The sequence below is a fragment of the Haliotis rufescens genome, unplaced genomic scaffold, assembly GCF_023055435.1.
Source record: "Haliotis rufescens isolate VD_foot unplaced genomic scaffold, xgHalRufe1.0.p SCAF_3, whole genome shotgun sequence".
In the NCBI taxonomy this organism is placed as follows: domain Eukaryota; kingdom Metazoa; phylum Mollusca; class Gastropoda; order Lepetellida; family Haliotidae; genus Haliotis; species Haliotis rufescens.
The window spans coordinates 62,727,582-62,755,121 of NW_025964001.1; the positions used below are offsets into that span (position 1 = coordinate 62,727,582).

The window sequence follows — 27,540 nt, forward strand, 5'->3', positions numbered from 1 at the left end:
CGCACGTGCGTGCATGCACGTCGCTATATAAGTGCAATAATCTTGGACCCGACGTTAAACCCAATTTTACCTCACCTCACCATGTTCTTTTGTTATACAGATATGCCAACGATGATAGTGTAGTACATAGTGATTTTACATGTGCTTCCATGTATCATGAATTCCATTTCGGGTTATCCAGGGTTGCATCCTCCACATCTCCAGGGCTCGCATTTCGGTAAACCTACGAAAACCCCAGGATCCATTCTCTTGGTTCTTGCGATTGCAGGTTAGTGTAGAGCTCTGGAGGTATAGCGGATGCATGTAGTTGTTGCTGAAAGCAAGCTTTGGTCCCTTGAAGAATTCGACCTATGAATGAGGATAAGGATCTGTATTTCTAACACAAGTGTGACTGGTATAAATATACACAAAGAAATAAGATAAGCACACCCCTATTTCTGAGCCATGGCAAAAATCATGGCATGGGATGACTGACCACAGGAGCTGGGCGATACCAATGTCATCTGATAGAACAAACATTTGACAACAAATAAAGAAGATATCGGTGAGTTGTGGTTGTAATTTACTGACTAAAACATCCTGGTAACACAGGTACTGTTGTTGACCTTAGACAACACCTCAAAAACGTCTGGGGCTGTAGGATTAGGTAAACGAGTTACGTTTCATGTGAAAATGTTCCTTTAAGTCTCCACTTGACATGACACGTGAAACAGATCATCAGTGGGTATAACCGCCACGTTCCCGGATGACGCATTCAGTCAGACGTTGGATCTGTTGATGGGTCAACAACAACCACTCCTGATGCAATGCTGCTTCTCGAACAGGAGGATCTCGTGCCTGTACGCCCCGCCCGAGAATATCCCAAACATGTTTAAGGGGGGTCAAATCTGAGCTCATTGCTGGCCAGGGTAGAGTCGTTTTTGCATTGGCCCACATGTAATCCACGACTGCATGAGAACGATGAGGCCTGGCATTGTCATCCATGTATTGAGGTCGAGTAGCAAGAGGGTGGTTGTCAAAATGACGAACGACGACTGGCCTCAAAACGTCCCGGATGTACTGAGCCCCTGTTAAGTTGCCCCTTATGGTGACCAAACCCAACCTGCAATCATGAGAGATACACCCCAAACCATTACCGAGCCCCCGCCGTATGCAACAGTCGGTTTAATGTTCCTGGGGGTGTAGGCCGTTTTACGGTGTCTCCAAACACTCGTTCTTCGATCAGTGACGTGGAGAAAGAAAGCGACTTTCGTCTGACCAATGAATCCGTCTTCAAGTTCTCAGATTTCAGTTCTGTCGCGCAATACACCATGCTAAACGAGCAGCTTTGTGGTGATCTCTCAACAAGGGACACTTTATGGCTCGTCTAGCCCTCAGTCCTGCTGCTTTCACCCGGTTCCCGACGGTTCTGATGCTGAAACGACGATTGGGCAACCACAGCTGTTTCAGACGAGTACTTGTTAAAAAGGGTTCTCGGCGTATGAGACGAAGAAGGTCCCTGTCTTCGCGATGTGTCTTCACAGAAGGTCTTTCGGATCTGAGATGGTCCTGTACATCACCCGTCTGAGCATGTTTCTTGACTAAATGACTTACGACAGTGTGATGATGCCCCAAATTCCGACCAATGGCATTACAAGACATTCCTGCGTTATGCATGCCGATTATTTGCCATTTTGTGGCGTTTGATAATCGCCTTGGTGCCATGGTCACACAATGTCATGGAAAAACTGTTTAAGAGCTTAAGAAAGCAATTTTAACGTTTGCATATACTTATTTAAAGGATACTCGAGGGTAGCCTGCTGCACGTGAGCTTTTGTCACGCATGACTGATTACATCATCTCGAGAAAACAATGCTTCCCGTAATTATATCTTACATGACTGTTACAAATATTGGGACCAAACAATAATGAAATTTATTAGGGTGAGCTTAACTTTTTTCTTTGTGTATATTTGCTTCTGAAACGATAATTCTGATACATAGGGAGTGTTCCGTGTGTGAATGTAAGTAGTTATGTGACTGGTTATATTTAAAGATGAAAAAGTACAACTCCCGAAGCAAATTACAAATTGTCATAAACCTGCGATTTTCATCTTCCCGTGTCAAGAGAGTTAACTGACTTTAAAAGCCCAGTTTCCACCCTTGCCGAACAAGGCTGGAATTCCTGGGCTCCGTCGTAGCGCCACCAGTGGCTATGACGAGATATGTCCTTTCTATGCCTCTCCTATGGACCAATCAGAGTCAACCTCTCGTATCATTTGCATTTGCTTCAAACAAAACGGTGGCGCCCAGTCAAAACGATCTGATCGACAATCAAGATCTATATTGTGTTGAAACGAGTCTTACATCACGAATATCATCAAATCACGTGAGCACCTTGATTTAAAACATGAAAAGATTTAGAAAATTTCTGTTGACAAGGAGTTGGCGGTGCACATGCTTTGCAAATCCTGCAGTCGACCGAAATCTGCACGACAGTTTATGAACCGGATTTCGATTTCGGTGCGCGATTTTGATTGGACTATGCATAGACTCGTTACTCCAGCCAAAATGTAACTCCATAATACCAGCCTAGTTCGGCAAGGGTGGAAACTGGACTTTTTAAGTCAGTTAACTCTCTTGCCTCGGGAAGATGGCGATTTTGGAAAGCACAATTGTCACCCTGACGTTTGATACTTCAAAGGAAGAGTCACAGTTGAATCTGATTGTAATACGTTTAGCACAATCGCATGTTATACTTCGATGCACATAGAAAACATGTATGATTTTGATGAATTACTATACTTATTCAAACTGGCATGTCGAATTTGTCGTAGTGCACACAGAACAGTTGTGAAATGTAACACTGAAAACAGTAATGAAAATTATTTTTGAGATATTTCAAACCATTGACAACAAAAAAAAAACCAAAGCCATAGATTACACAACTATACCTCCAGAACTCCTTACATAGCTCTGTCTTAAGATCCCATGTGGTCATGCATTTCCTGTCGTGGCATTGGCAAATCAGGCAGTCTTTGCCGGCCATCGTTGAATTTCACACAAGATGGCCACACATCCCTGGGTGTACAGGTAAATAGTAATGTGTCGTTTTGAAATTACTGATTGTAGGCACATCCATTTTACGGTTCATGACAGATGAAACCTACGTTACATGTGGTAACATGTTACCTGGTAATGTAGACACAACATAAAGACAGGTGTTCTGGCTGTTGTCACTGGGGCATATTTGACATTTGTGTTTGCTTCCTCTATAGTGAAATCATTTTTTTTCAAGAATCAGAACATGGCATGTGCATATTGTTCGTTTGTTGTTTAACTCCGCACTCCGCAGTATTCCAGCGGCGTTGACGAGCAAATGACGGCGGTTCTGTGAATAACAATTACAATTACATGCATCAACCCAGTCAGCGAGCCTGACCACCCGATCCCGTTAGTCGCCTCCTACGGCAAGCATGCATGGTTTGCTTAACACCTACTCTACCCCCGGATCTTCACGGGGTCTGTAATGGTGCTCCGCGAAGTATGACTCTTTACCAAGTTAAGCATTATTTTAACACCAAAAGTCACCAACGTGGCCTTCAATATCTGTGTGGTTTCTTCTATTTTCTGTGATTTTTAAAAAGAATATAACATACATGACAACATCTTGGACATGAAGAGTTTGTTACTAGCAACATTTAATCAACATTGCCATTTGCTCAACATTGCCATGTCAGAAGGGTTTAAAATCATTACATACCAAACCCTTACTGTGCACAGTGTATTTTAAGAAGATATTGTGTACATGCACAGTTTTGTGCGGTTATTAACAGTATTTAAGCTAGCCAACTCTCTCGCTTATACGAGGCGGTCGAGGAGCCAAGTGGCTAAAGCGTTCGCTCGTCATGCCGAGGATCCAGGTTCGATTCCCGACATGGGTACAATGTGTGAAGCCCATTTCTGGTGTTCCCCGCCGTGATATTGCTGGAAAATTGCTAAAAGGGGCGTAAAACCATACTCACTCACTCTCGGTTATGCCTAAATTGGGTTTAACGTCGCATCAAAGATGATTGCACTTATATAGCGACGTGCATGCACGTGTGTGTGGCTGCTTGTACTACAGTCTGTAGTCCGGACTGATGCCGATTTATAGTGCTAGTACACTTAGATACTCTGCCGCAGTTTAACATGAATACCCCACTCAGACACAGTATACTGACTCCGAGCTAACCCGTCCTTGTTTTAGCCCCTTAATGCCGAGCGCCAGACAGGGTAACAACAAGTACCATCTTTTAACGTCTTTTGGTATGACGCGGCCGGGGATCGAACCCCGGACCTTTCGCTCTCCGGGCGAACGCTCAACCACTAGACCACGGAGGCGATCTCAATGAGTAAGTGAGTGAGTATGGTTTTACGCCGCTTTTAGCAATATTCCAGCAATATCACGACGGGGGACACCAGAAATGGGCTTCACACATTGTACCCATGTCGGGAATCGAACCCGGGTCTTCGACGTGGCGACCGAACGCTTTAACCACTAGGCTACCCGACCGCCCCGCGATCTAAATGAAGATAACAATGTTGTTGTTTTTTCTGTTCAATTGTTCTCCAATTGTATTTCTGTTCAAGTAAACTTGAAATCGTTTTAAAATAGTGTTATGTGAAAGGTTTGATTTTCGAACTTAAAACGGATTTTATCAGACGGACGAACGGACACGCGCGCACGCATGCTCAAACACACGCACCCACAAACACGTGCGCGAGAACTTATCTTTCAAAGTTATTTCATAAATCACAGGAATTCGCACACAAAATGTCCGTGCAAGACAACCTCCACCATGCAAATTTCAAAGCAATATTTCAAAAAGTCTATAGACAGAAAATCGTTGCAGCGCGAAAATAGTAGAAACATCAATAAATGTCGGAGCCGATGTTCATCTTGATTATAAAAATACCCGTTTCCTATAAACTCGACATGGTGAAGTGGTTAATTCCACGTCTGCTTAAAATTCCTTTGATGGAATCGGGACTTTAAGTTCACGCGCATGAAAAACTCGTGCAGCGGAAGTGAGGCACGATTGTTTAACTCGTCACGTGACAATACTGGCGAACACCTGCATTCATGAAATATACAACGTTTCAAACCAGATTTGACATTTGTTATGTCGAAAGGCTGAAGCGACGAGACTAACTTAAAGAGGGACTACATAGGGCAGTGGGGTAGCCTAGTGTCTATAACGTTAGCAAGTCGAGCCGAAGGCCCGGGTTTGATTCCTCAGGGGGTGTGAAGCACATTCTTGGCGATCCCCGTGACTTGGCTGCGATAATGACATTAAGCGACAAGTCGACGGTAAAGCCCATGCTAGGTTTGGACTTGGTACTAATGCCATAATAATTATTATTACCCACGTGGTGAAGATACAGGTGGTAAGATACTAAATCCGTACGTCACACGTGTGTCGTACAAGGTTGACCTTGTTTTATTCGTTTTGATTGGATAACCGTGACCTCTGTCACACCGGGACTACTTTTTTAATTCATAAAAAATCGCGAGACGTCATTCATTTTGCGATTACAAGGCAGAACTGAAGAAATTCATGAGAACGAGAGATATTTACAAACACTTTATTAAACCAAACAAGATGGTCACACGCATCAAATTCGGTTTGCATTCTATATAAGTTATGCATAGAGGTCCTTCAAATATATAATCGAGCTAGATCTATAAATCGATTTACAATGTACGACTGCCGATCGAGCGCGTCCCTTGAGCTTGACGCACCCGACCATTTTCGCAACTTTCAATTTGATTTAACGTAAAAGGATAGGCGTGGTGAATGAAGTCTGTTTAAACTATCTGGACAGATATCTAGACTTACTTGGGATGATCCGGTTGTGCCATCGATGTCCCCCTTGGAGCGTATTTTGTGGCGCTGTTTCGGGAGGTGTTGTTCATGAATGAACGAACACGACAGCACGACCAGATCACTTAAAGTTCATAGTTCCGATACAAATCATTCGAAAACTCCGTGAAGGTGTGCTTGACTTCTGATTTTGTGGCCCCAGACATCCCAAATGTGAACAGTTAGCGTAAAACGCTGTGAGTGGATCGCGGTTGTCTTTTCTTATTCTGGTGGCGACCTTGCCCTTCGATCGTTCGAAGCTGTCACTGACATGCAAGCAGATTTGAGTTTGTTGATTTTCACGTCTTCAGTATATAGGGTGGTACAGTTAACGTGAATGTCTTTGGCGAACAGTCTGATTTACCTCTTCCAAAATGGTACGGACATGATATAAATTCAGCTGATAGATCAAGGAAACCGAACCATTTTGATTGCACAGACGGGACCCCGGCAGTGTGATGCGTGTGACTGTTGGTCCGATATTCAAAGCGCGTACTAACAACATGGCGCTTGAATTACCATAAGTTGAAGACTTTCTTCCAAAAGGATCTTGAGCGTCGGTGCTGGTTTGTTTGCAAACAGAATAGCAGGCGCATGTTGTTAATGCGTATGCATAAACATGTCAACAATGCCCATATTTGGTCATATATCAATATTCATGCGCAACCAGATTTTGCAACCGGTTTCAGTTTGGTCTGTGAACGAACGAAAGTTGTTATGTATTTACACTTAAATATATTTTTAACGAGGGTAATAAATAAAATACCACACTCATTCTCGTTAGATACCCTTTTTACGAAACTCGTGAACTTTCTATGGTATCTGACCTCGCTTTCGCTCGGTCAGATACCATAGAAAGTCCACTCGTTTCGTAAAAAGGGTATCTAACGAGAATGAGTGTAGTATTCTCTATTTATCAATCGTTACATTGAAATGATATGTCGGTATGATCATGTGTAATTCTATTTAGCAGACAGTGTATTTGAACAAGTAGAGATTGCTGCAGAGCATCAATAGCTCCCCGCCATATAATGTTATGTGCAGAGGAAGGAAGTGTAAGCTATGGGAGGATAGAATTGGTGTAAAGTACAAATTGGTTGTTATTAATGTACTTATCTTTGGAAAGCACAATAAAAGAGTCTTTAATTGGTCTGCACAAAGAAAACCCAGGCAAGAAAACTGGGCCTGTCAGGCAAAACTTGATTGGATCCCATTATTAGTACCAATAAAAAAAGTCCTATAAAGATAACACAACAAATGTCATTCTAAAGCATGCTTTTGCAGCAAACATCAATATTTCTGGTAAAAATGTTGGTTGGGTTAAATAAAGCAAACTTTTAAAATAGTAAACACAAAAAATGTAATGAATCCACTCTATATATACTTCAGTTCAATTGTAAAATTTCACACAATCATTAATGGATTCCCATTCATCTAGCAGCAAGTTAGGAACATACAGTTTGGTCACGTTATCTATAAATATTGAGAATTATCTTACATATTGTAAAAACAAAGGCCATAGGTCACTTTTCTCAAAACTTCGTTTAAGTAATCACAAGCTGAAAACTGAAAAAATTGTACATATACAAAAATACAACCCCATTTGAACAACGTCTCTGTGAAACATGTGATGTCTCAGAAGATGAACAACATTACGCACTGTCTTACATAATACAACCAAGACAGAGAATCACAAATAATCCCCAATCATGATAAAGAATTTGGTACACTCTATTAAAAGGAGCAGATTCTTAATACGTTTACCAACAGTTGTCCAGAAACAACTTCCAAGATCTGTTAACATATCAACAATTATAAACAAATTCCTTGTACACGTATGTACAACATTACCATAGTTTTGCTCAATTCTCATATTGTTTCCATATCATTATAATACACTTGTTTTAGAAATTAAATTGTTATAATGTACCTCTTTTGAATGTTGAATGTTCCTGTGTTTTTTAATTGTCGTTTATTTTGCATGTATTTTGTAGTTTGTGATTGTGCAATATTGCCACTGTTTCTTCATGGAATGTTCCGCAATACACATCTCATCTAAAACATATTTGTTGTATAACAGTTTCTTACAGTTGTTTACGGGGATATGGTTGGCCCAGTCGCCGAAGGCGCTGCAATTCGCTATGCAGAGCTGTGTCCCTTGGGCACGCCAGAAACCTATGACAGACTGTTTGAATCTCGGTTCGCTCGGTGCTCAACTATGCACAGCAAGCGCCATACATGTGATTATGAAGACAACCAATAAAACATTTCTCATATCAAACCCGTTGTTTTACATGTGTTGTTTATTGAACAAAGTCATACTTTATAGAAGCCTGTTATTTAATCGTGTTGAACAATATGTTGCAAAAGCAGTGTTAAAATTGAGTGCGCGTGACAGGCTTGGCCTAAATTCCTTCCTGGTACGTTTCTCGATGGCTGCCTGAATAACATACGATACATTGTAAAGGTAGTGCGCAATTGAGCTGTTTGGGTAAGGGAGATAATCACTCACTCTCAGTGATACAGCTTGAATAAGATACGATCTACAGCAATGCAAGGTCAGTGCGTGAATTAATCACTTCTATACTACGCCTATAGCTAAAGGAGATAATCGCTCAATGCGCAATAGTTTATTCTTACAAAATATAGACCGGTTAACTTTAGCGAAAAAGGATAATTTTTAGCTCTTTTAAAAACAAAATGAACAAATTTCATGGGTTATCAGCATTACGAAAAGTGTCAAAGCCTCAGAAAAGCAAGACGATTTTGAAGTATCTCTTATTGCTGGAAAAGATAAACATCAACATTTCACGCACATTTCACATGATTTGTATGTTTCGTTTCGGTGACTGTGTGGCTTGAAATTTCAAAGAAACCAACATGTCGACTTACATGCTACAAAATTAACGTCTCCCGTATACTTCCCCGCCTTAAGGGCGGGGAAGAATGAGTCAGTCACACTTGTTGGTTGACCGAAACCCTATAAACCGCAAATTTAATATTAAACATATTTTTTTCTTTATGCTTGTAAATAGTTACGTCCTATTAGAGAAACGGGTGGGATTTTTTTAAATTGTAAACCAATAGTTAGTGTAACCACTTTTTGTTTGTTTACGTTAAAGAATTAATGTAGAATCTACTTGCAAACTGACTGTCTGTTATGGCTTTAGTTGTTTGTTTGTTGTTTGCACACAGCAATATTCCAGCTATATGATGGCGGTCTGTAAATAATCAGTAAACAACCAGACAATCAGCAACTCATGCTTGTCACAAAAGGCGACTTCGCTTGTCGTAAGAGGCGGCTATGCTTGTCGTAAGAGGCGACGAACGGGATCGGGTGGTCAGGCTATCTGACTTGGTTGGTGCATATCATCGTATCCCAGTTGCGTAGATCGATGCTCATGATGTCAGTCACCTGATTGTCTAATCCATACTCGATTATTTACAGACCGCCGTCATATAGCTGGAATATTGCTGAGTGCGGCTTTAAACAACAAACAAACAGACAACGCAGCCTTTTTTTTTGTTTAGGTTGAAGAATTATTCTAGACTCTACTTGCAAACATTGGCTGTCTGTTATGACATGAAAATCGTTTAGAAAATACCCTTTAATGTGGGTTATCCTTTGTGTTGTTTCAAGGCTAAAGTCCATATCATGTTATACAAGAACACGATTCCCAGCTCCGCTGGAAGCACCCAAGACTAATACCTTGAAACGCCTTAGAGTTTATCCATAGAAGAGACGGAGTAAGGCTAGAACATTGAAAGCTCCCTGCAGCGATTGCTGTCATTAACGTGAATCACACTTCCGCAAAGGTTAAGTTTGAAGTTGATACGATGCATCAAACTATCAAAGCAGAACTGGGACAATCTGGCGATGAAAGAACCTCAGTCATGGATTTGTGGAAAGACAAATGAATGGCACTTCAGGCTACATGCATTCTGTTGCTTTGAGGAACTGTTATTCACGGAAGCACCAATTTCGATCAAGGTCGTTGAGCTGAGTCGTTGAGTGGACCGTGCGTGCTGATGCGATTGTGAAGCCAGCGGGTCAGAGAAGCTTATCGAGTTTGGATCAACATGACATTCGATAGTAGAAGGTATGTGTGTAGTCACACCTTCACTTACAACACCGTGTCTTAGTTTCAAGACCGCCTCCGTGGTCTAGTGGTTGAGCGTTCGCCCGGAGAGCGAAAGGTCCGGGGTTCGATCCCCGGCCGCGTCATACCAAAAGACGTTAAAAGATGGTACTTGTTGTTACGCTGTCTGGCGCTCGGCATTAAGGGGCTAAAACAAGGACTGGTAGGCTCGGAGTCAGTATACTGTGTCTGAGTGGGGTATTCATGTTAAACTGCGGCGTGGTATCTCAGTGAGCTAGCACTATAAATCGGCATCAGTCCAGACTAGAACAAGCAGCCACACAAACACATACTCGTACATGCACGTCGCTATATAAGTGCAATAATCTTGGACGCGACGTTAAACCCAATTTCACCTCACCTCACATCTTAGTTTCAATAGGGCCCGTAAGTCTCGCGAAGCGCTACTTCCGTTGCCAGCATTTCCGGTGACATGCCTATCCGCGTGAACTAGTGCTGCTTTCGAAATGCGCGGCCGCCAAAGCTAACTCTGTAGACGGTACCAAGTGAACTACCACGCTTGGTTGTCACCGCTGTTGACAGTCGTAAAAATTTACTTATTTCAGAATAATATGATCGGTTATTTGTCAATACTGTCAGATTTATCGGTTCCTGACTGACAACTGACAACCATGGGACAGTTCGTAAAGGTATGTGTTCTTTTCTTTACCTTTAAAATAATTTTGACAACCAGTGGTACTATCGTTCAGACGTGTATTTATAGTCTCAGTGGACAGTATTTTATGATTACGGAGGATGTGTCACATGTTTCTGTGATGTAATATTATTTATGAAGATGTAACTACTAATAGGTAGGCCACTTTCCCCAACTTACCACGTTATTCTGGTATCTGACGGCATGAGCAGTGTCATGGAAGCCGTGCCTTTGACAGTTTGAATAGGCATTAAATTAGGCAAGGTTTGGAGGATGAAATTTGGAAAATCTATGCTATGAATATATTTTTAAACGTGAAATTTATTTTAGTATATTGTATTTTTGTATTTTTTTAGTAATTATAGTACTTAATAACCCCGTTACATGTTTGGAACTTAAAATTTAATAGGCACTATATTTGGTCATAAATACCATGTTTACTCTGTCACACACCTTAAATTAAGTAAATAATATTCCATTAAGAAATTTGTTTGGAGAAGAAACTTACTTATAAATATTTTTTTATGAAGGAGACAAGAGGGTTTTTATGCAATGTAGAAAGCCTGTGCATAAATTGTTGTGTAATTATGAAAATTAGTTTGTATATTAAATGTGAATAGATATAATAATGCAGATGTACTATTTCTTGCACCTTGGTAGTTTGCACCATAAGTTTACTCTCACCTACATGTACTTAATGACTGTATGGAAGTGCGTATGTCAGAAATTAACAAGAAAGACTCAAAAGACCCCCACCCCACCCCATAAAAATTAAAATTAAAATAAATAAATAATAACAAAATAATGTTTTTGTGAAATAATTAAAAGTTTAGAGAAAATGAATAAGTTCCTCTACTTTGGATGAATGACAGTCATTACTGCATACCAAATAGATTTTCTTAGCCCTGCCTGTAAATATATTTATCCCAAAAATAATTATCCACATTGAATAAAATAAAGCTCTTCTCATCAACATGCACCTAAAAAGAATATATGGGAGAATAAACATAATAACTTCTAGTGTCACAAATCACTCAACAGTTAATCAAATAACCATGAAGGCAAGTCAATACATTATATTGATTACTATAATCTAGTATTTGAAAGAAATATATCAAACCTATCCTGTAAAACACACATACCCCTTTATTTCGAACTACATTTGAATATTATTATCATAGTTATATTAAAGTATGTAAGTCAAATTGTTTTATTTTACTCGCATATTTCAATGAAAGACCTCTTAGTCTCAGGTGGTTTCAGGTTTGTGCAACAAGTAACTGCTGTTAGTATTCCATATGAATATTCACAGTGATATACTTATTCATCAAATTGTGTAAACATTATTTGTTAAGTCCGGTGATGAATAAAACTGGTGTTGGACAATGGTAATTTTACACTGTGTATGTACTTGATGTCTAGTTCTATGTTGTTGCAGAACATGAATGGGTTTTTTCTTGGTCATACAGGAGTGAATTTCTGCTGTACAGCAACCAAAAGATGAAGTATCATCCAGCACGCAGCAACTTCAAGTCAGAAGTGGCCAAAATGCAAGACAAATACACTGAATTATGGAGGCGATCACCAATGACATGTCCTACATTAAGAAATATACTTTCTAATAAATGAAGTGTAATGTTATTCTGAGGGAAGAAATAAAAGTGTTAAACCTCGTAAGCAATATAATTGTTATAACACTGCAGACTGTGATTGATAGCAGGGGCAAGATTAAAAGAATAATTGTGATAAAGGTAGGGGTTTTTAAATTAATATTTCTGGTTGTGAGGCTCAATTGAACCAAGTAAAAAAATTGCCACAAGTCCAAAACATTAATAGATTCAACTTATCACTCAGTCAACACTGATGAACACAATGTGGTGCAACCATATTGACTTGATGAAGAGATAGAAACAATTGCACCTATTTTTCATATATTTGTGTATTTTAAATATTCTGCTAATAAATCCAAGTCAAACAAATAAGGTAACTGTCATTTCACATTTTCCGCTATCCATTTGGACCAATCTGTTTTAAGATTACTGGTCAAGAAATGTTAATGTTTATTGGCTATTGTTCTATGAATCCATGTAATTTGTATGCTGGACCCTAAAACAGCAATGCAAAAACAAGACATGTTGATATTTCAACAAAGAATTCATTTCACAAAGCAACAACTGCTATGCCATTGGTCATTGGTAAGCATCTGTTGTATTTTCTTGGAAAATTCTGACCCATAAACATGGAAATCTATTCCATGTGCATTGTTATGATATTATATTCAATATCAATTCAGTATCATGGCTGATACCAGAAATTAAGCATTATCCCAGACAAAAAACAATAAATAAGCTTCAGATCTATTCAGTAATTTTATTTCAAGGTATTGAGTATTAAACATTCATGGCAAATATTCCCAAATGCCAAGCCTGAACAAATAAATGTGCCAGCATGCACTGTTACTGGTGTCAGTATCTAGATTCACACTGGACTTTATGAGAGAGTAAATTGTTCATTTTCATTATGCAATATTATGTATAAATGTTGCCCTTTGTCTTTTTGGACAATAAAATATGTTTAATAATATTTCATCTTGTGATCTGACAAAGTTAATATAAAAGGTTTATAAAAAAGGTTATTGAAGTAGGAATATTATTACAATATAATAGAATTATTCATTTCAGGCCAGCGAGTCAACACAATGAAGTACTAGTATCCGGTGACGGATGTCTGGAGGAGCTTTCTGCTGACAGTAACACAATGGTTACAATGTGCGTCCTGTCAAAGGACGAGGAAGTGAAAAGCCTTATTCACTCACAAATCAACATGGCCAATATTTATCGGACACTGAAAAAGCACATTGTACCATTTGTTTACAAGCAAGAAAATTATTTTCTCCTGGAATTTAATTAGGTGCTTTTGACTGAAAAAGACACCCAGTCCATGCTAAGTTTTGAAAACTTATATTGTGAGAAATAAAGATATGAAAATTTTGGGTTGTTTTTCTTTGTCAAATATGAGAAATCCAGATTGTTCCATCAACATAATTTGTACCGATACATATATTTTATCTTGGCTTGATTACCAATTGAAGTTGATTCTTTTTATCTTTTGTTATTTTATCTGTACTCATATCTGAGCAAGACATTTTCAAACTATTCAGGATAAATGTATTAGTAGCTTCCTTTTGATAGACAATTACCTTTCATCATACAGGATTAGGTGAGGGTGTTCAAGAAGTTGGTAGTTGTATCAATTCTTATATTTCTTCAATTTCATGCATTATTTATATTTATCAATTTTTAGTTTCCTTTTAACTTATTTTAAACAGTTCACACATTATTACTTTTGTAGTGCACGGTGCAATCTCAATCGGCAATAATCAGTTAAGTAAGTGATGTTTGAATAACAAGTAAAGTATCATATGTCATTGTACACTTCTGAATATTTATTTTGACACACGAATTATTTTCATAATTAACATTTTAATATAGCAGAAAAAGTGTCTTTTGTCAACTGGACTCATGGCAAAACGATAGTGCGTTGTGCAGCAAACACCACTATGAAACGTGAAATAAACATGATCTCAATCTTGATCTAGAGTTCGCCAAGCCACGCATTGACTGAGCAATTTTGCAAAAGTACACTGACGTGTTTCATGTTATGTGGTTTATTTACGATAGAAAACTTCTGTCATTGAATGTACTGTCACATTGTACCTATATGCCGATGAGGTTATGATAAAACAATCTATTTCTGAAATACGTATCTCGAAATGCACCTTTCGATTCACTTCCGGGATCCTGACAGCAAAATGCTAATTCCAGTGTATAACAGGCATATTATAGTTGGACCTCATGATTTAATGTGAAATATCTTCTGTATTATATACAGAGGATACCATTTTTTGTTTGTTTCAAATGTCCATCAGTGAAATGCACAACATGCTGTCTATTCCCAATGAGCTGATGCGACTCTCACTGCATGGAGCTAGGCTCTCCAAGCCTCGTTTTCGATCCAAGATGGCGAAAGTGTGAAAAAGGTCAATATGCCGAAACAAGTAGAGATTGCTGCAGAGCATAAATAGCTCCCCGCCATATAATGTTATGTGCAGAGGAAGGAAGTGTAAGCTATGGGAGGAGAGAATTGGTGTAAAGTACAAATTGGTTGTTATTAATGTACTTATCTTTGGAAAGCACAATAAACGAAACAGTGTCTTTACAGTGGTCTGCACAAAGAAAACCCAGGCAAGAAAACTGGGCCTGTCAGGCAAAACTTGAAATATACCAATTATTAGTACCAATAAAAAAAGTCCTATAAAGATAACACAACAAATGTCATTCTAAAGCATGCTTTTGCAGCAAATATCAATATTTCTGGTCAAAATGTTGGTTGGGTTAAATAAAGCAAACTTTTAAAATAGTAAACACCAAAAAATGTAATGAATCCACTCTAAATATACTTCAGTTCAATTGTAAAATTTCACGCAATCATTAATGGATTCCCATTCATCTAGCAGCAAGTTAGGAACATACAGTTTGGTCACGTTATCTATAAATATTGAGAATTATCTTACATATTGTAAAAACAAAGGCCATAGGTCACTTTTCTCAAAACTTCGTTTAAGTAATCACAAACTAAAAACTGAAAAAATTGTACATATACAAAAATACAACCCCATTTGATCAACGTCTCTGTGAAACATGTGATGTCTCAGAAGATGAACAACATTACGCACTGTCTTACATAATACAACCAAGACAGAGAGTCACAAATTATCCCCAATCATGATAAAGAATTTGGTACACTCTGTTAAAAGGAGCAGATTCTTAATACGTTTACCAACAGTTGTCCAGAAACAACTTCCAAGATCTGTTAACATATCAACAATTATAAACAAATTCCTTGTACACGTATGTACAACATTACCATAGTTTTGCTCAATTCTCATATTGTTTCCATATCATTATAATACACTTGTTTTAGAAATTAAATTGTTATAATGTACGTCATTTGAATGTTGAATGTTCCTGGGGTTTTTTAATTGTCGTTTATTGTGCATGTATTTTGTAGTTTGTGATTGTGTAATATTGTCACTGTTTCTTCATGGAATGTTCCGCAATACACATCTCATCTAAAACATCTTTGTTGTATAACAGTTTCTTACAGTTGTTTACGGGGACATGGTTGGCCCAGTCGCCGAAGGCGCTGCAATTCGCTATGCAGAGCTGTGTCCCTTGGGCACGCCAGAAACCTATGACAGACTGTTTGAATCTCGGTTTGCTCGGTGCTCAACTATGCACAGCAAGCGCCATACATGTGATTATGAAGACAACCAATAAAACATTTCTCATATCAAACCCGTTGTTTTACATGTGTTGTTTATTGAACCAAGTCATACTTTATAGAAGCCTGTTATTTAATCGTGTTGAACAATATGTTGCAAAAGCAGTGTTAAAATTGAGTGCGCGTGACAGGCTTGGCCTAAATTCCTTCCTGGTACGTTTCTCGATGGCTGCCTGAATAACATACGATACATTGTAAAGGTAGTGCGCAATTGAGCTGTTTGGGTAAGGGAGATAATCACTCACTCTCAGTGATACAGCTTGAATAAGATACGATCTACAGCAATGCAAGGTCAGTGCGTGAATTAATCACTTCTATACTACGCCTATAGCTAAAGGAGATGATCGCTCAATGCGCAATAGTTTATTCTTACAAAATATAGACCGGTTAACTTTAGCGAAAAAGGATAATTTTTAGCTCTTTTAAAAACAAAATGAACAAATTTCATGGGTTATCAGCATTACGAAAAGTGTCAAAGTCTCAGAAAAGCAAGACGATTTTGAAGTATCTCTTATTGCTGGAAAAGATAAACATCAACATTTCACGCACATTTCACATGATTTGTATGTTTCGTTTCGGTAACTGTGTGGCTTGAAATTTCAAAGAAACCAACATGTCGACTTACATGCTACAAAATTAACGTCTCCCGTATACTTCCCCGCCTTAAGGGCGGGGAAGAATAACGGAATAATTACATCTAAATCTAGACTGGACATAGGCTCCATACCTCGTAGCTTTATGGCCTCTCAGACCAACACTTGTAAAGTTGTATTTTTTTACTTTCCAAAAGCCGCTGTCGATTTATGTATAGTGACTATATTGAACAAATATTAGGTTTTAATGAAAAATGCTGAATCTAAATTCCTTAGTGTATATTAACCATGCTTCCCATGCTACTATTGTAATCATTTAGTCCTAAAAGTGATGGTCCACTCAATAATTCAAATGGCAGGCATATGATATCATGTTCACAGAAAATAAATTTATTAACTTCTCTGTGTCTAACGTACGTTATGATGAATAATGTGAATAATATGAATCTACCAAAAAAATTCTAATAATTAATTATACTGTTTTATTTTAGATATGTAACATACCGTATGCAACGTAATAAGCACCCCGCTCTAATAAGCGCCAACGGCGATATTTGCTGATATATTGGCTAGTGAACAACCCCAATTAGCACCCCTTCCAATTGATCAATGCTCACAAGACTTATTTATTCGCGTAAAATACGCACTCGTGTGTTGTATGCACCCTTTATGATGGGCAATTAAATTCTAGAAAAATATTTCTGTCGTACATAAACATTTCAGGCTGTCAGCATAAACCACAAACTTTATCTTTCAACTCTAATTTTGAGAGCGCCCTTGGCGCTTATTACGTTGAAAACGGTATGTGTAAATGTACACTTTATTTTTTTTTAAAAAATCAAACACAGTTTTGTGATTGTTTATTGATGTTTCCAATCCGAGGGGATTGGAGAAGATGTGTAGAAACTCTGTGTTAAGATCTGTGACAGTTACCTGCTTGGACTACGTCAGTAAACGACCATCATCCTGATAGAAAACGTTCTGGTGAGGGGCTTAATACGACATGATATTAGGTCTGAGAAGATGTCGACGGATGTCTGTGAAACCTCTACCCTTGCCTGTGCCAATGTTCTGAATGACATGATTCAGGAATATGTTTACTTTATTTCCCTGACCATATTTGTGAAATCTCATCACTGCTTGCAAATGTGACGTTTCAGGGTTCAGTTCCTGAATAATGACGTAGTTTGGAGCTCTGATGATGACGATGATGATGAAGCACATGCAAATGACCTTGGAGACCTGGTATCGGATGGCATCAGAAGCAAGTCAGGGTCGAGAAGTTTATCCGAGTCAAAGACTACTGACTGGAGCACTGTAAGTCCGACAGTCGTATTATTCTTACCTTGCAGGGAGTGACCCTGCTTGATGGTCGAGCTGCCTAATATAATTGAATGATTTCAATATGTCTCATGGTGGATTGTATGTCATCGTGCATTAGTCATTCTTTTGCTGTTAGCCACTCGTTTGTCTGGTCAAGACTCAATTATATATAGATCGCTGTGATATACATTCAAACCAAATTGTCTTAGACTTGGTTGTGTGAGTGAGTGAGTCTGGATTTACGCCACTTTTAGCAATATTCCAGCAATATCACAGTGGGGGACACCAGAAATAGGCTTCACACATTGTACCCATGTCGGGAATCGAACCCAGGTTTTTGGTGGACGAGCGAACGCTTTAGCCACTAGGCTACCCGACAGCCCCTTGTCTTGGTTGTGTTGCCTCCCCGGGTTGTGTTGAATTCACAATCCAATCTCTTACTATATCTACCACTATTTTAACCTGGATGTGTCAAAGTCCTGCTTGTCTCAAACTCAATTGTCCCAATATTTGAAAATAAGTTAAAACTTACCCTGATATGTCGGATTACATTTTGTTTCAAACACAACCTAGAATTGTATTGAGCATGTGCATTAAAGAACCATTGTTTGGACCAGTGAAGATCCAGAATAGAGTACGTATTCAGCAAACCACGCTTGTCGTAAGAGGCGACTAATGGGATCGGGTGGTCAGGCTTGGTGACTTGGTTGATGCATGTCATTGTGTCCCAATTGAGTGGATCGATGCTCATGATGTCATTCACTGGATTGTCGGGTCCAGACTCGATTATTTACAGACCGCCATCATATAGCTGGAATATTGCCGAGTGCTGCGTTAAACAACAAACAAATAAACACACAACCCACTTGGACTCTTGAACACTGCACAGTGTATTAGTCAAGTCAAGCAGTATGTTGTGTTCGAGGACACTGACCCTTATATTTGAGTGCACCCATCAAGACCAGGGCCCTGTTCCTCAAAGCGATCTTAGCGCTAAGGTGATCGTAAGTCCCATACTTTAACATAGGCTTACGATCATCGTAGCGCTAAGATTGCTTTGAGGAACGGGGCCCTGGGCCCACTTGCGCAAAGCAATCTTAGCGCTACGACTATTGTAAGCCTATATTAAAGTATGGGAGTTACGATCATCTTAGCGCTAAGATTGCTTTGTGCAAGTAGGCCCTGTGTTAGAATTGGCCTTCAGCATACCATGCTTGTTGTAAGAGGTGCCTATACTTTTCATAAGAGGCTGACTTGGTTGATGCATGTCAACGTATCCCAATTGCATAGAATGATGCTCATGATGTCAATCATTGGATTGTCTGGTCCAGACTCAATTTTTCACAGACTGACGTCATACAGTGCGAATATTGCCTAGTGTGGCAAACCAACTAAGACAGGCACTTAATGGCAGACCTTGGTTTCTGAAAATGATAATAATTGGATAAATAGTGTTATAGTGATTATTTACAGTGTCCCTTTGCTTTAGTCATTTTGGATGGCATATTTTCCAGACCATAGCAGCAGGTTCCACGGACGAGGTTTGGCTGCAGCAGCTGGATAAGTGCGAGTGTGTCGGGTTTTCGGCAAGTCCAGATAACGACAGGTAAACCAAGTACTTTACAGATAATGTTTTTCAGATATTAATGATAAAGACTTCTCTTTTACCAGAATAAGGCTAAATTATGAGGCGATGTTCACTGTCCATTTGTTTATTAGAACCCACCAGGTCATTGGTTTATATTGAACATTAAAACTGGTCGATTATTTTAGGGTAGGTCGACAGATTGGTCTTGGGACTATATACATTTTTGCTGCCACACACACACATATTTTATGTAACATTTTTACGTGCATGATATGCAAATAAGTAAGAAAAGCCTCCAAACATGTAAACCGACCCCCCTGTACAAATGTGTACGAGACTTCAGATTCGATCCTAATTTATATACTGTATATCGCCATCTATAAAGTGACCCCCACTTACAAGGCGACGCCCCTGTACAAGACTTCAGATTCGATCCTAATTTATATACTGTATATCGCCATCTATAAAGTGACCCCCACTTACAAGGCGACGCCCCTGTAAAAGCCTTGTATCTTGTATACCCCATCTATAAAGTGAATCGGAATGAATCAAGTCACCAGTGCATACACAATCCCTACATTTGCAATAAAAACATGTTTGTCTTCCACAGAAAAGAATATGTCGCATCCCTTCAGCGAATTCAGGGAAACCAACAGATCATAACAATTAAACTTGGTCAATTCCTATTTGAAATTTTAGATAAAACATAGACATAATGACACTAGACATAATGATTTACAGATTAAATTGTATTTCCTGTCCTGGTAGGCATTGTTTTATATGAAGAGATTTAGATTACCGTGTGTATTGTCTCGTAAACTAAGCTAGAGGCAACATTCAGCAATAATATCACTTTAAGGAAGTTTAATTTATATACCCCGTCTATAAAGTGAATCGGACTGAAGCACATCACCAGCCCATACATAATCCCTACATTTGCAATAAAAACGTGTTTGTCTGCTGCAGGAAGAAAATACATGGTATAACTTAGCTGTACATTGGTAAGACAGTGTGTAAATGTCTCATTAACTGACTGCTTCAGCCTGTGCTGCATGGTATAACTTAGCTGTACATTGGTAAGACAGTGTGTAAATGTCCTAATAAACTGACTGCTTCAGCCTGTGCTACTGTGGTCTAGAAAAGAGGGATCATGCTGTGAGTCTTGATGAGAAAGACAGCAAACCTCAGTGGAACAGAAACACCAACATCAGGCGGTCGAAAACAGATGCTGTCGGCAGGATACAGTTCCAAGATGATGCTCTCGAGTCCTGGGTGAGATGGCATTTGAAGCTCCACGCAAAAAAGGCAGTTTCTTGTTCATTCCATTATGATTTAAGGTAGAAATGACTTATGCTTCTTCCCAGAGCATCTTCCTGCGTTAGGTTTTATACCACAAGTTGGAGGTGAGTGATATAAAATTTATCACCCCAAACTGGCTTTCACAGGAAATATCGCTTGGGTGAGATCAAGCGATATCTGCACTGTAGATATCGCTGCAATGAAATTGCATTACAATGCTTTGCAGACCATTGTGACGTCATTGGTTACCATGTCGTCACAATCAAATGACATCACTAATGGCTCTGCTACTGAAGCTGTTAGCAGTACTTTTTACACTGAAGACACTGCTTATTACTGCCTACAAACTGAAAAAGTTGGAAGCATGATGTGGGGTGATAAATATAATCTCAACCTTGTGTCTTTTGATATCAAATATATCAACACTCGTTGATAAAAGTGGAAAAATCCTTGGCAAGCCTTGGAGTTTTCCTACTTTTATCAACTCGTGTTGATAAATTTGATATCAAAAGACACAAGGTTGAGATTCTCTATCTAACTTGGGACACATAAAACCCAATGTACCCCGAGTGATCCTGCAACAACAAATTTATCTCACTGACATGTTTTAATGTGACCCTGCAAAAGAAGGAACACAAATTCAACATTGATCAAAAACAGCTGTTCGTTTGAGCTGAGCTTAGCTTGCGTAATGTCACATGACTTCCATTGACACGAAAAAATTGTGCTGGTTTTTTTAGCTTTGAAGCGGGGTGGGTATAAGGGATTTATTCTGTCTCTTAGAAATCGATGTGCAGTCTGGTAAAAGATGGTACTTGTTGTTACCCTGTCTGGCGCTCGGCATTAAGCGGCTAAAACAAGGACTGGTCGGATCGGAGTCGGTATACTGTGTCTGAGTGGGGTATTCATGTTAAACTGTGTCATGGTATCTCAGTTGGCTAGCACTATAAAATCAACATTACTCCAGACGAGTACAAGCAGCCACGTACCCACATGTGCATACCCGTCGCTATATAAGTGCAATAATCTTGACAGTGACGTTAAACCCCATTTCACCTCACCTTATTAAATTGAGTGCAAAGTTAAAATATGCTTGTCTTAAAAGGCGACTAACGGGATCGGGTGGTCAGGCTCACTGACTTGGTTGATGCGTGTCATCGATCCCAATTGTGTGGATCGATGCTCATGATATTATTCACTGGATTGTCTGGTCCAGACACGATTATTTACAGACCGCGGTCATATAGCTGGAATATTGCCGAGTGCGGCGTTAAACAACAAACCAACCAACCAACCAACCAATCATGGGCATATTGACCTAAAGTTTTAAGGTGAGCTACAGACTATGCTAATTTCTTTTTAAAGTTTTTCCGCCTAGACTTTGAAACGAAGGAGGAGAAGCTACATTACCTCCTTGACAACATCCTGCATCTCTCCCACTACAACCTCTACATCCACTTCCTTGACTTCCAACAAGGTCACGATGACCTGACAGACAGCCAGGAGACACAGCTGCAGGAGAGACTCAAGCGTGGACTCAAAACTCTCGCACTGAGTACCAGTAAGGGTCAAATAGTTTATGTTCTGGTGGTGGGATTGGGGTTAGGTTGGGGTTGAGGTGGGACTGGGATTAGGGTGGAGGTGGGGTAGGGGTTACGATGGGTTTGGGTTGGGGATGGGTTGAGGTTAGGGTAGGGGTGAGGTTACGATGGACTTGGGTTGGATAGTTGTTTTAGATGAAATATATTTTGGTCACTGTCTCAAGACGTTTCATATTTTGGAAAAACAGTGACCACTATTTTTTGGTTATAAAGTAACTTTAAGGATGCCCGACCTTGCAGAACAAGTCCAACAATGACTGTCAAGAAATGAGACATGATGGAGGCCTTGGGTACAGTGACCAGTTCTAAAAGAATTCCTTGAATGTGTAGGTGGTCAAATAATCAAATGAAAAAATGTAAAAAAAATGTAAAAGTCCAGTTTACACCCTTTGAATTTCCAGGCTCAATCATAGCACCACCAGTGGCTATTACAAGCTACGTCCTTTCTATGTCCCTCCTCCTGACCAATCACTTGCATTTACTTCATACAAAATGGTGGCGCCGAGTCAAAAGGATCTGATCAATAACAATGATCTTTATCGTAATGAAACATGTCTTACCTTGCAAAGTGCATCAAATCACTCGAGCACCTTTATTAAAAATATGAAAAGATTTGGAAAAAATCTGTCGACGCCCAGTTGCCATGCCAAGTTGCCCAGTGCACGCGCTCGGCAAATCCTGCAGTCGACCCAAATCTGCATTGAAGTTTACGAACCGGATGTTGATTTGGTTACGTGATTTTGATTGGACTATGCATAGACTCGTTAGTCCAGCCAAAATGTAACTCCATAATTCAAGCTGAGTTCGGCAAGGGTGGAAACTAGACTTTTATGATCAGTAACTCTCTTGCCTCGGGAAGATGAGAAGAACCAAGAAGATTTTCTGCATCTGAACATTTTGCAAAACTTGATTGATCTTCATGTTGGGTTTCAGAGTTGTTTATCAGTTCAACGGGCCTGAAGACGGGCGTGTCACGCCACGTCCACAATGTCCTGAAGAAACTGTGCAGCAACCCGGTGTTCCACGCTGAGGTGTTCCGTCTAGCGTGTGCACCTTGGGGACATCTGCCTGATTCAGAGAGGTCAAAGTTCATTGGACCAGCATCGGCAAGGCCATAATTCTTACATGACTTATTTTGTTTTCTCAAAGTGTAAAATATTTTATTAAAATTGGATGAAATGAATTTTCTCAAAATATTTAACTTGTAAGGTGAGATGGTTATGTGAATGCTGCACTTCCAAGGCATAGTGACAGGTAGGGTATATACTCCCCAGGGAGCTGAGATTGTAGATTTGCTACACATTGATCATATGACCCAGGTACTGGTGCCATGATTTGTTAACATTCCGTCATCTATTTGTGGTATGGAGTGTTGCACTTTATAAGAAAGACATTGTCATTATGAGACCTTACTAAAAGAGTGATGTTGGGGATAAGTTGAATATTTATTTCTTTAACTTAGGAGCAGGTTCAAGTGATAAAACCAGGTCCCAGGGATGATGATAACGTGATTGGTGAAGAGTTATCTCCCTTGTTCAGTCATTATCTGTTGTTTGACGATGGAGTCGTCAGTCAGACAGGAACTTCATCCAGCATAAAACATGCAAGCTCTTTCAGGAAGAGGATAAAAAACACTCTTGATCACCTGAGTAAGTCTTATTTAAAAAGTAGTATCAGAGATGATGTCACCAATTTATACCTAATAAGAGACGCATAAAACCTACATCTACCTGAAGTGATTTTTCTTACATTTCTCAATGTGTTCTCAATGCTGTGAAAGAATTTAAACAAAGTCAAAATTGACAGAAAACAGCTGTTCGATTGAGCTGAGGTTAACTTGTACTATGTCACATGACTTTCATTGACTCGGAAGTAGCGTGCAACTTTTGGTTTCGAAGCTGGGTATAAGGGATTTATTCTCCCGCTGAGAAATCCATGTGCAACCTGTTTTCTTCATGGCGGGGTATAAGGGATGTATTCTTCCTCTCAGAAATTTATTTACCTTGCAGGCGGGATACATTGTATTTTACCAAAATCACATAAACGCTGTTTAACGCTGCACTCAGCAATATTCCAGCTATATGACGGCGGTCTGTAAATGATCAAGTCTGGACCAGACAATCCAGTGATTAATATCATGAGCATCGGTCCACGCAATTGGAACCGATGACATGCATCAACCAAGTCAGCGAGCCTGACCACCCGATCCCGTTAGTCGCCTTTTACAACAAGCATTGGGCTTTTTGGAAATTATCCAACATCTTTAGGGATTATTTATGCAATGGTTCATGAATATATGTATGAAAAATGAACTTGTTTTGCATATGAAAGTAACGTAAAAAAACCTGAAATTCATTTGAACCCCAAACACGAAAACATAACGGTGAAACAAAGCAACGGTGATTGCACTGATGACTTATTGTTCAAATTTTTGAAAACCAGTAGAATAGGAAATGCGTGCAGTAAAAGAAAACTTTGCAACATTGTTTTGAAAGGAGACCTTTTTTGCGTGTGAGCTACAGACCCTATGTTCTGCTGCAGGTGAAGATGCAGTGAGCGTCTATGTCCTGATCAATGGAGGATCAGAAACACTGACCCATGTGTACAAGGCCATCAGGAAAGGACATCCCGTCATTATCATACAGGTTAGGTTTTATGTGTAGGATAAAGCAAGTCTGAGGTTTTGGTTGAAAATGTAAAACCACGAGACCACCAAGCTCAAGATTTTACATTTTCAACCAAAACCGAGGAGCAGCATGGACTAGCTGGAGTCATGACATGTAAAATTGAACAACTTCCTAACTCCTGCCCCGGTAGCTCAGTGGTAAAACAGTGGGTTACAAAATTTAACACCATATGTGAGGGTGCAGGTTGATTCACGATATGGAATTTTTATGTTAAGAAATGTGACTTTTAACCAATCATCAAACACGATTGCTAACTGTTAATTGTAAAACCTAGGTATTACAATTGAAATGTATTCATCAGGTCCCGGGCATTCCACCAGAACACCCCAGGCAATGTTGATGTTGCCTGCCTCGGACGTTTACCAAGATTCTGAAGAACCTTCTGTTACTGTAGTGTGACATCATCAGAGGTTTATAGTGTACGATAAAGCAGTTGTTGTATTAGTGCCATGACACAGTTGTTGTATTGGTGCCATGACAGTTGTTGTATTGGTGTGATGACACAGCTGCTGTATTGGTGCCATGACACAGTTGTTGTATTGGTGCCATGACAGTTGTTGTATTGGTGCCATGACAGTTGTTGTTTTGGTTCCATGACAGTTGTTGTATTGGTGCCATGACACAGTTGTTGTATTGGTGCCATGACATTTTTTGCAGTCTTGACTCCTTGACATTTTAGTAGTATTGATCATGTTGATGTCATGACACACCTGTAACCTCTTTAAGTGCCATTTAGAATTTGGCATGATGAACAAGAACAAGTGCCATCACCAGTTTGATAATGGTGTTTGTCTCTACACTGAATCGTCACATTCATCATGTTCATTGTAATAAAGAAGTTGTAGATCCATAGAACTATCTCCCTCTTGTTTGATACAGCTGAAATATTGACGCCATGACATTTTTGTGGGATTGATGTCAAGACCTTGTGCTTTGAACCATGAGGTAGACTCACTTGCCCAGTAATTTCCTTCTATTCACCAGCATCAGAATGTGCACAGCTTAGTTCCATGTTGTGTCCACCATGTCCACCATTTTGTATTTATATTTTATCTGTTTTCTAGAGAACTGGTGGCTATGCAGACAAACTTGCCAGGAACTATTTTTCAGCTCAATTATCTGTCCAGAAGTTTCTGGATGAGACCGGCAAGATAGCTGTAAGGTATGAATACACAATCTGTCACTGCTTACACTGAAACATCATGAGCGGATACAGAGGGGGGATGCGGGGGTGCGCACCCCCCCCCCCCCCCCCCCCCCTTTTTATTTAAAAAAAACCCTTTATTTCTGTATAAATTACCACCAAAGACAATAAATAGATCTTAATTGTGCACCCCCCCTTTTAAAAAAAAGCTGTATCCGCCCATGAACATCTTCTAGCCCAAATAGTGATGACACATCAGGACACCCCACGAGAGCCTCAAAGTAAGAGTTGACATTATTGAAACTGCACTCTGCCTAAACAGTGGAAGACCAGGGAGGACCAATTTCAACTTTCACAATTTCAAAGGGTCATGAAACATTAGATGTTTTTGTATTTTGTTGTTTGTATTGGGGGTGGGGGGGTGGGGGGTGGGGGTGGTCTTGATAACAAATGTACAAGGACATGGGGGGAAAGTGAGTGAGTGAGTATGGTTTTACGCTGCTTTTTACAATATTCCAGCAATATCACAGCGGGGGACACCAGAAATAGGCTTCACACATTGTTCACATGTCGGGAATCGAACCCTGGTCTTCGGCGTGACGAGTGAACGCTTTAACCACAAGGCTACCTGACCACCCCTAAACAACAGGAGAAAAGGAGATATAAAAAAAAATCTTAAAAGCATTAGAGGAGGGTAATTATTTTCAGTATGTTAATGCATAAAAAACTCTTTTCCCCCACCTTCATGGCCTTGTGGTGTGGCCTAGGTATGTGTTACAAGTGTCCCCCTGCCATGTGGGGGCCATGACTCCCTACAGTATACACTCAACTATTCCCAGGTCCAAGTTGAAGCCAGCCAAACAGTTGGAGGATATTGAGGAGGAAGATGAGGAGAAAGTTCGCCATATTCTGGAACACAACAATCTTCTGACTGTGTTCGATCCTGTCCATCAGACACAGGGCCTTGACATGGTCATCTGCCAGGCACTGTTGAAAGGTGGGTTGCCGAGCAGGTGTTGCACATTGCAGAGCAGGTCTTGGACATTGCAGAGCGGGTGTTGCACATTGCAAAGCAGTTGCTGCACATGTTGCACATAGCAGAGTAGTTGTTGCCCATGGCAGAGCAGTTGTTGCACATTGCAGAGCAGGTTGTGCACATTGCAGAGCAGGTGTTGCACATTGCAGAGCAGGTTGTTGTATATGGCAGAGCAGGTTGTGCAAATTGCAGAGCAGGTGTTGCACATTGCAGAGCAGGTTGTTGTATATGGCAGAGCGGGTGTTGCA

General features: G+C 39.7%; 1 protein-coding gene across 1 annotated transcript in view; it reads left to right on the forward strand.

Moving 5' to 3' along the window:
• Positions 1–9,691: 9,691 nt before the first annotated feature.
• Positions 9,692–27,540, forward strand: part of LOC125384312 (transient receptor potential cation channel subfamily M member 4-like) — a 70,675-nt gene continuing 52,826 nt past the window's right edge. The window contains exons 1-10 of the mRNA XM_048403244.1: positions 9,692–9,984; positions 17,775–17,931; positions 19,452–19,543; positions 20,644–20,797; positions 22,190–22,385; positions 23,359–23,531; positions 23,888–24,074; positions 24,967–25,070; positions 26,177–26,274; positions 27,096–27,253. Of these exons, the coding sequence (XP_048259201.1) occupies positions 9,965–9,984; positions 17,775–17,931; positions 19,452–19,543; positions 20,644–20,797; positions 22,190–22,385; positions 23,359–23,531; positions 23,888–24,074; positions 24,967–25,070; positions 26,177–26,274; positions 27,096–27,253 (1,339 nt within the window). The 5' untranslated portion in view covers positions 9,692–9,964. The remainder of the gene's footprint in view (positions 9,985–17,774; positions 17,932–19,451; positions 19,544–20,643; positions 20,798–22,189; positions 22,386–23,358; positions 23,532–23,887; positions 24,075–24,966; positions 25,071–26,176; positions 26,275–27,095; positions 27,254–27,540) is intronic.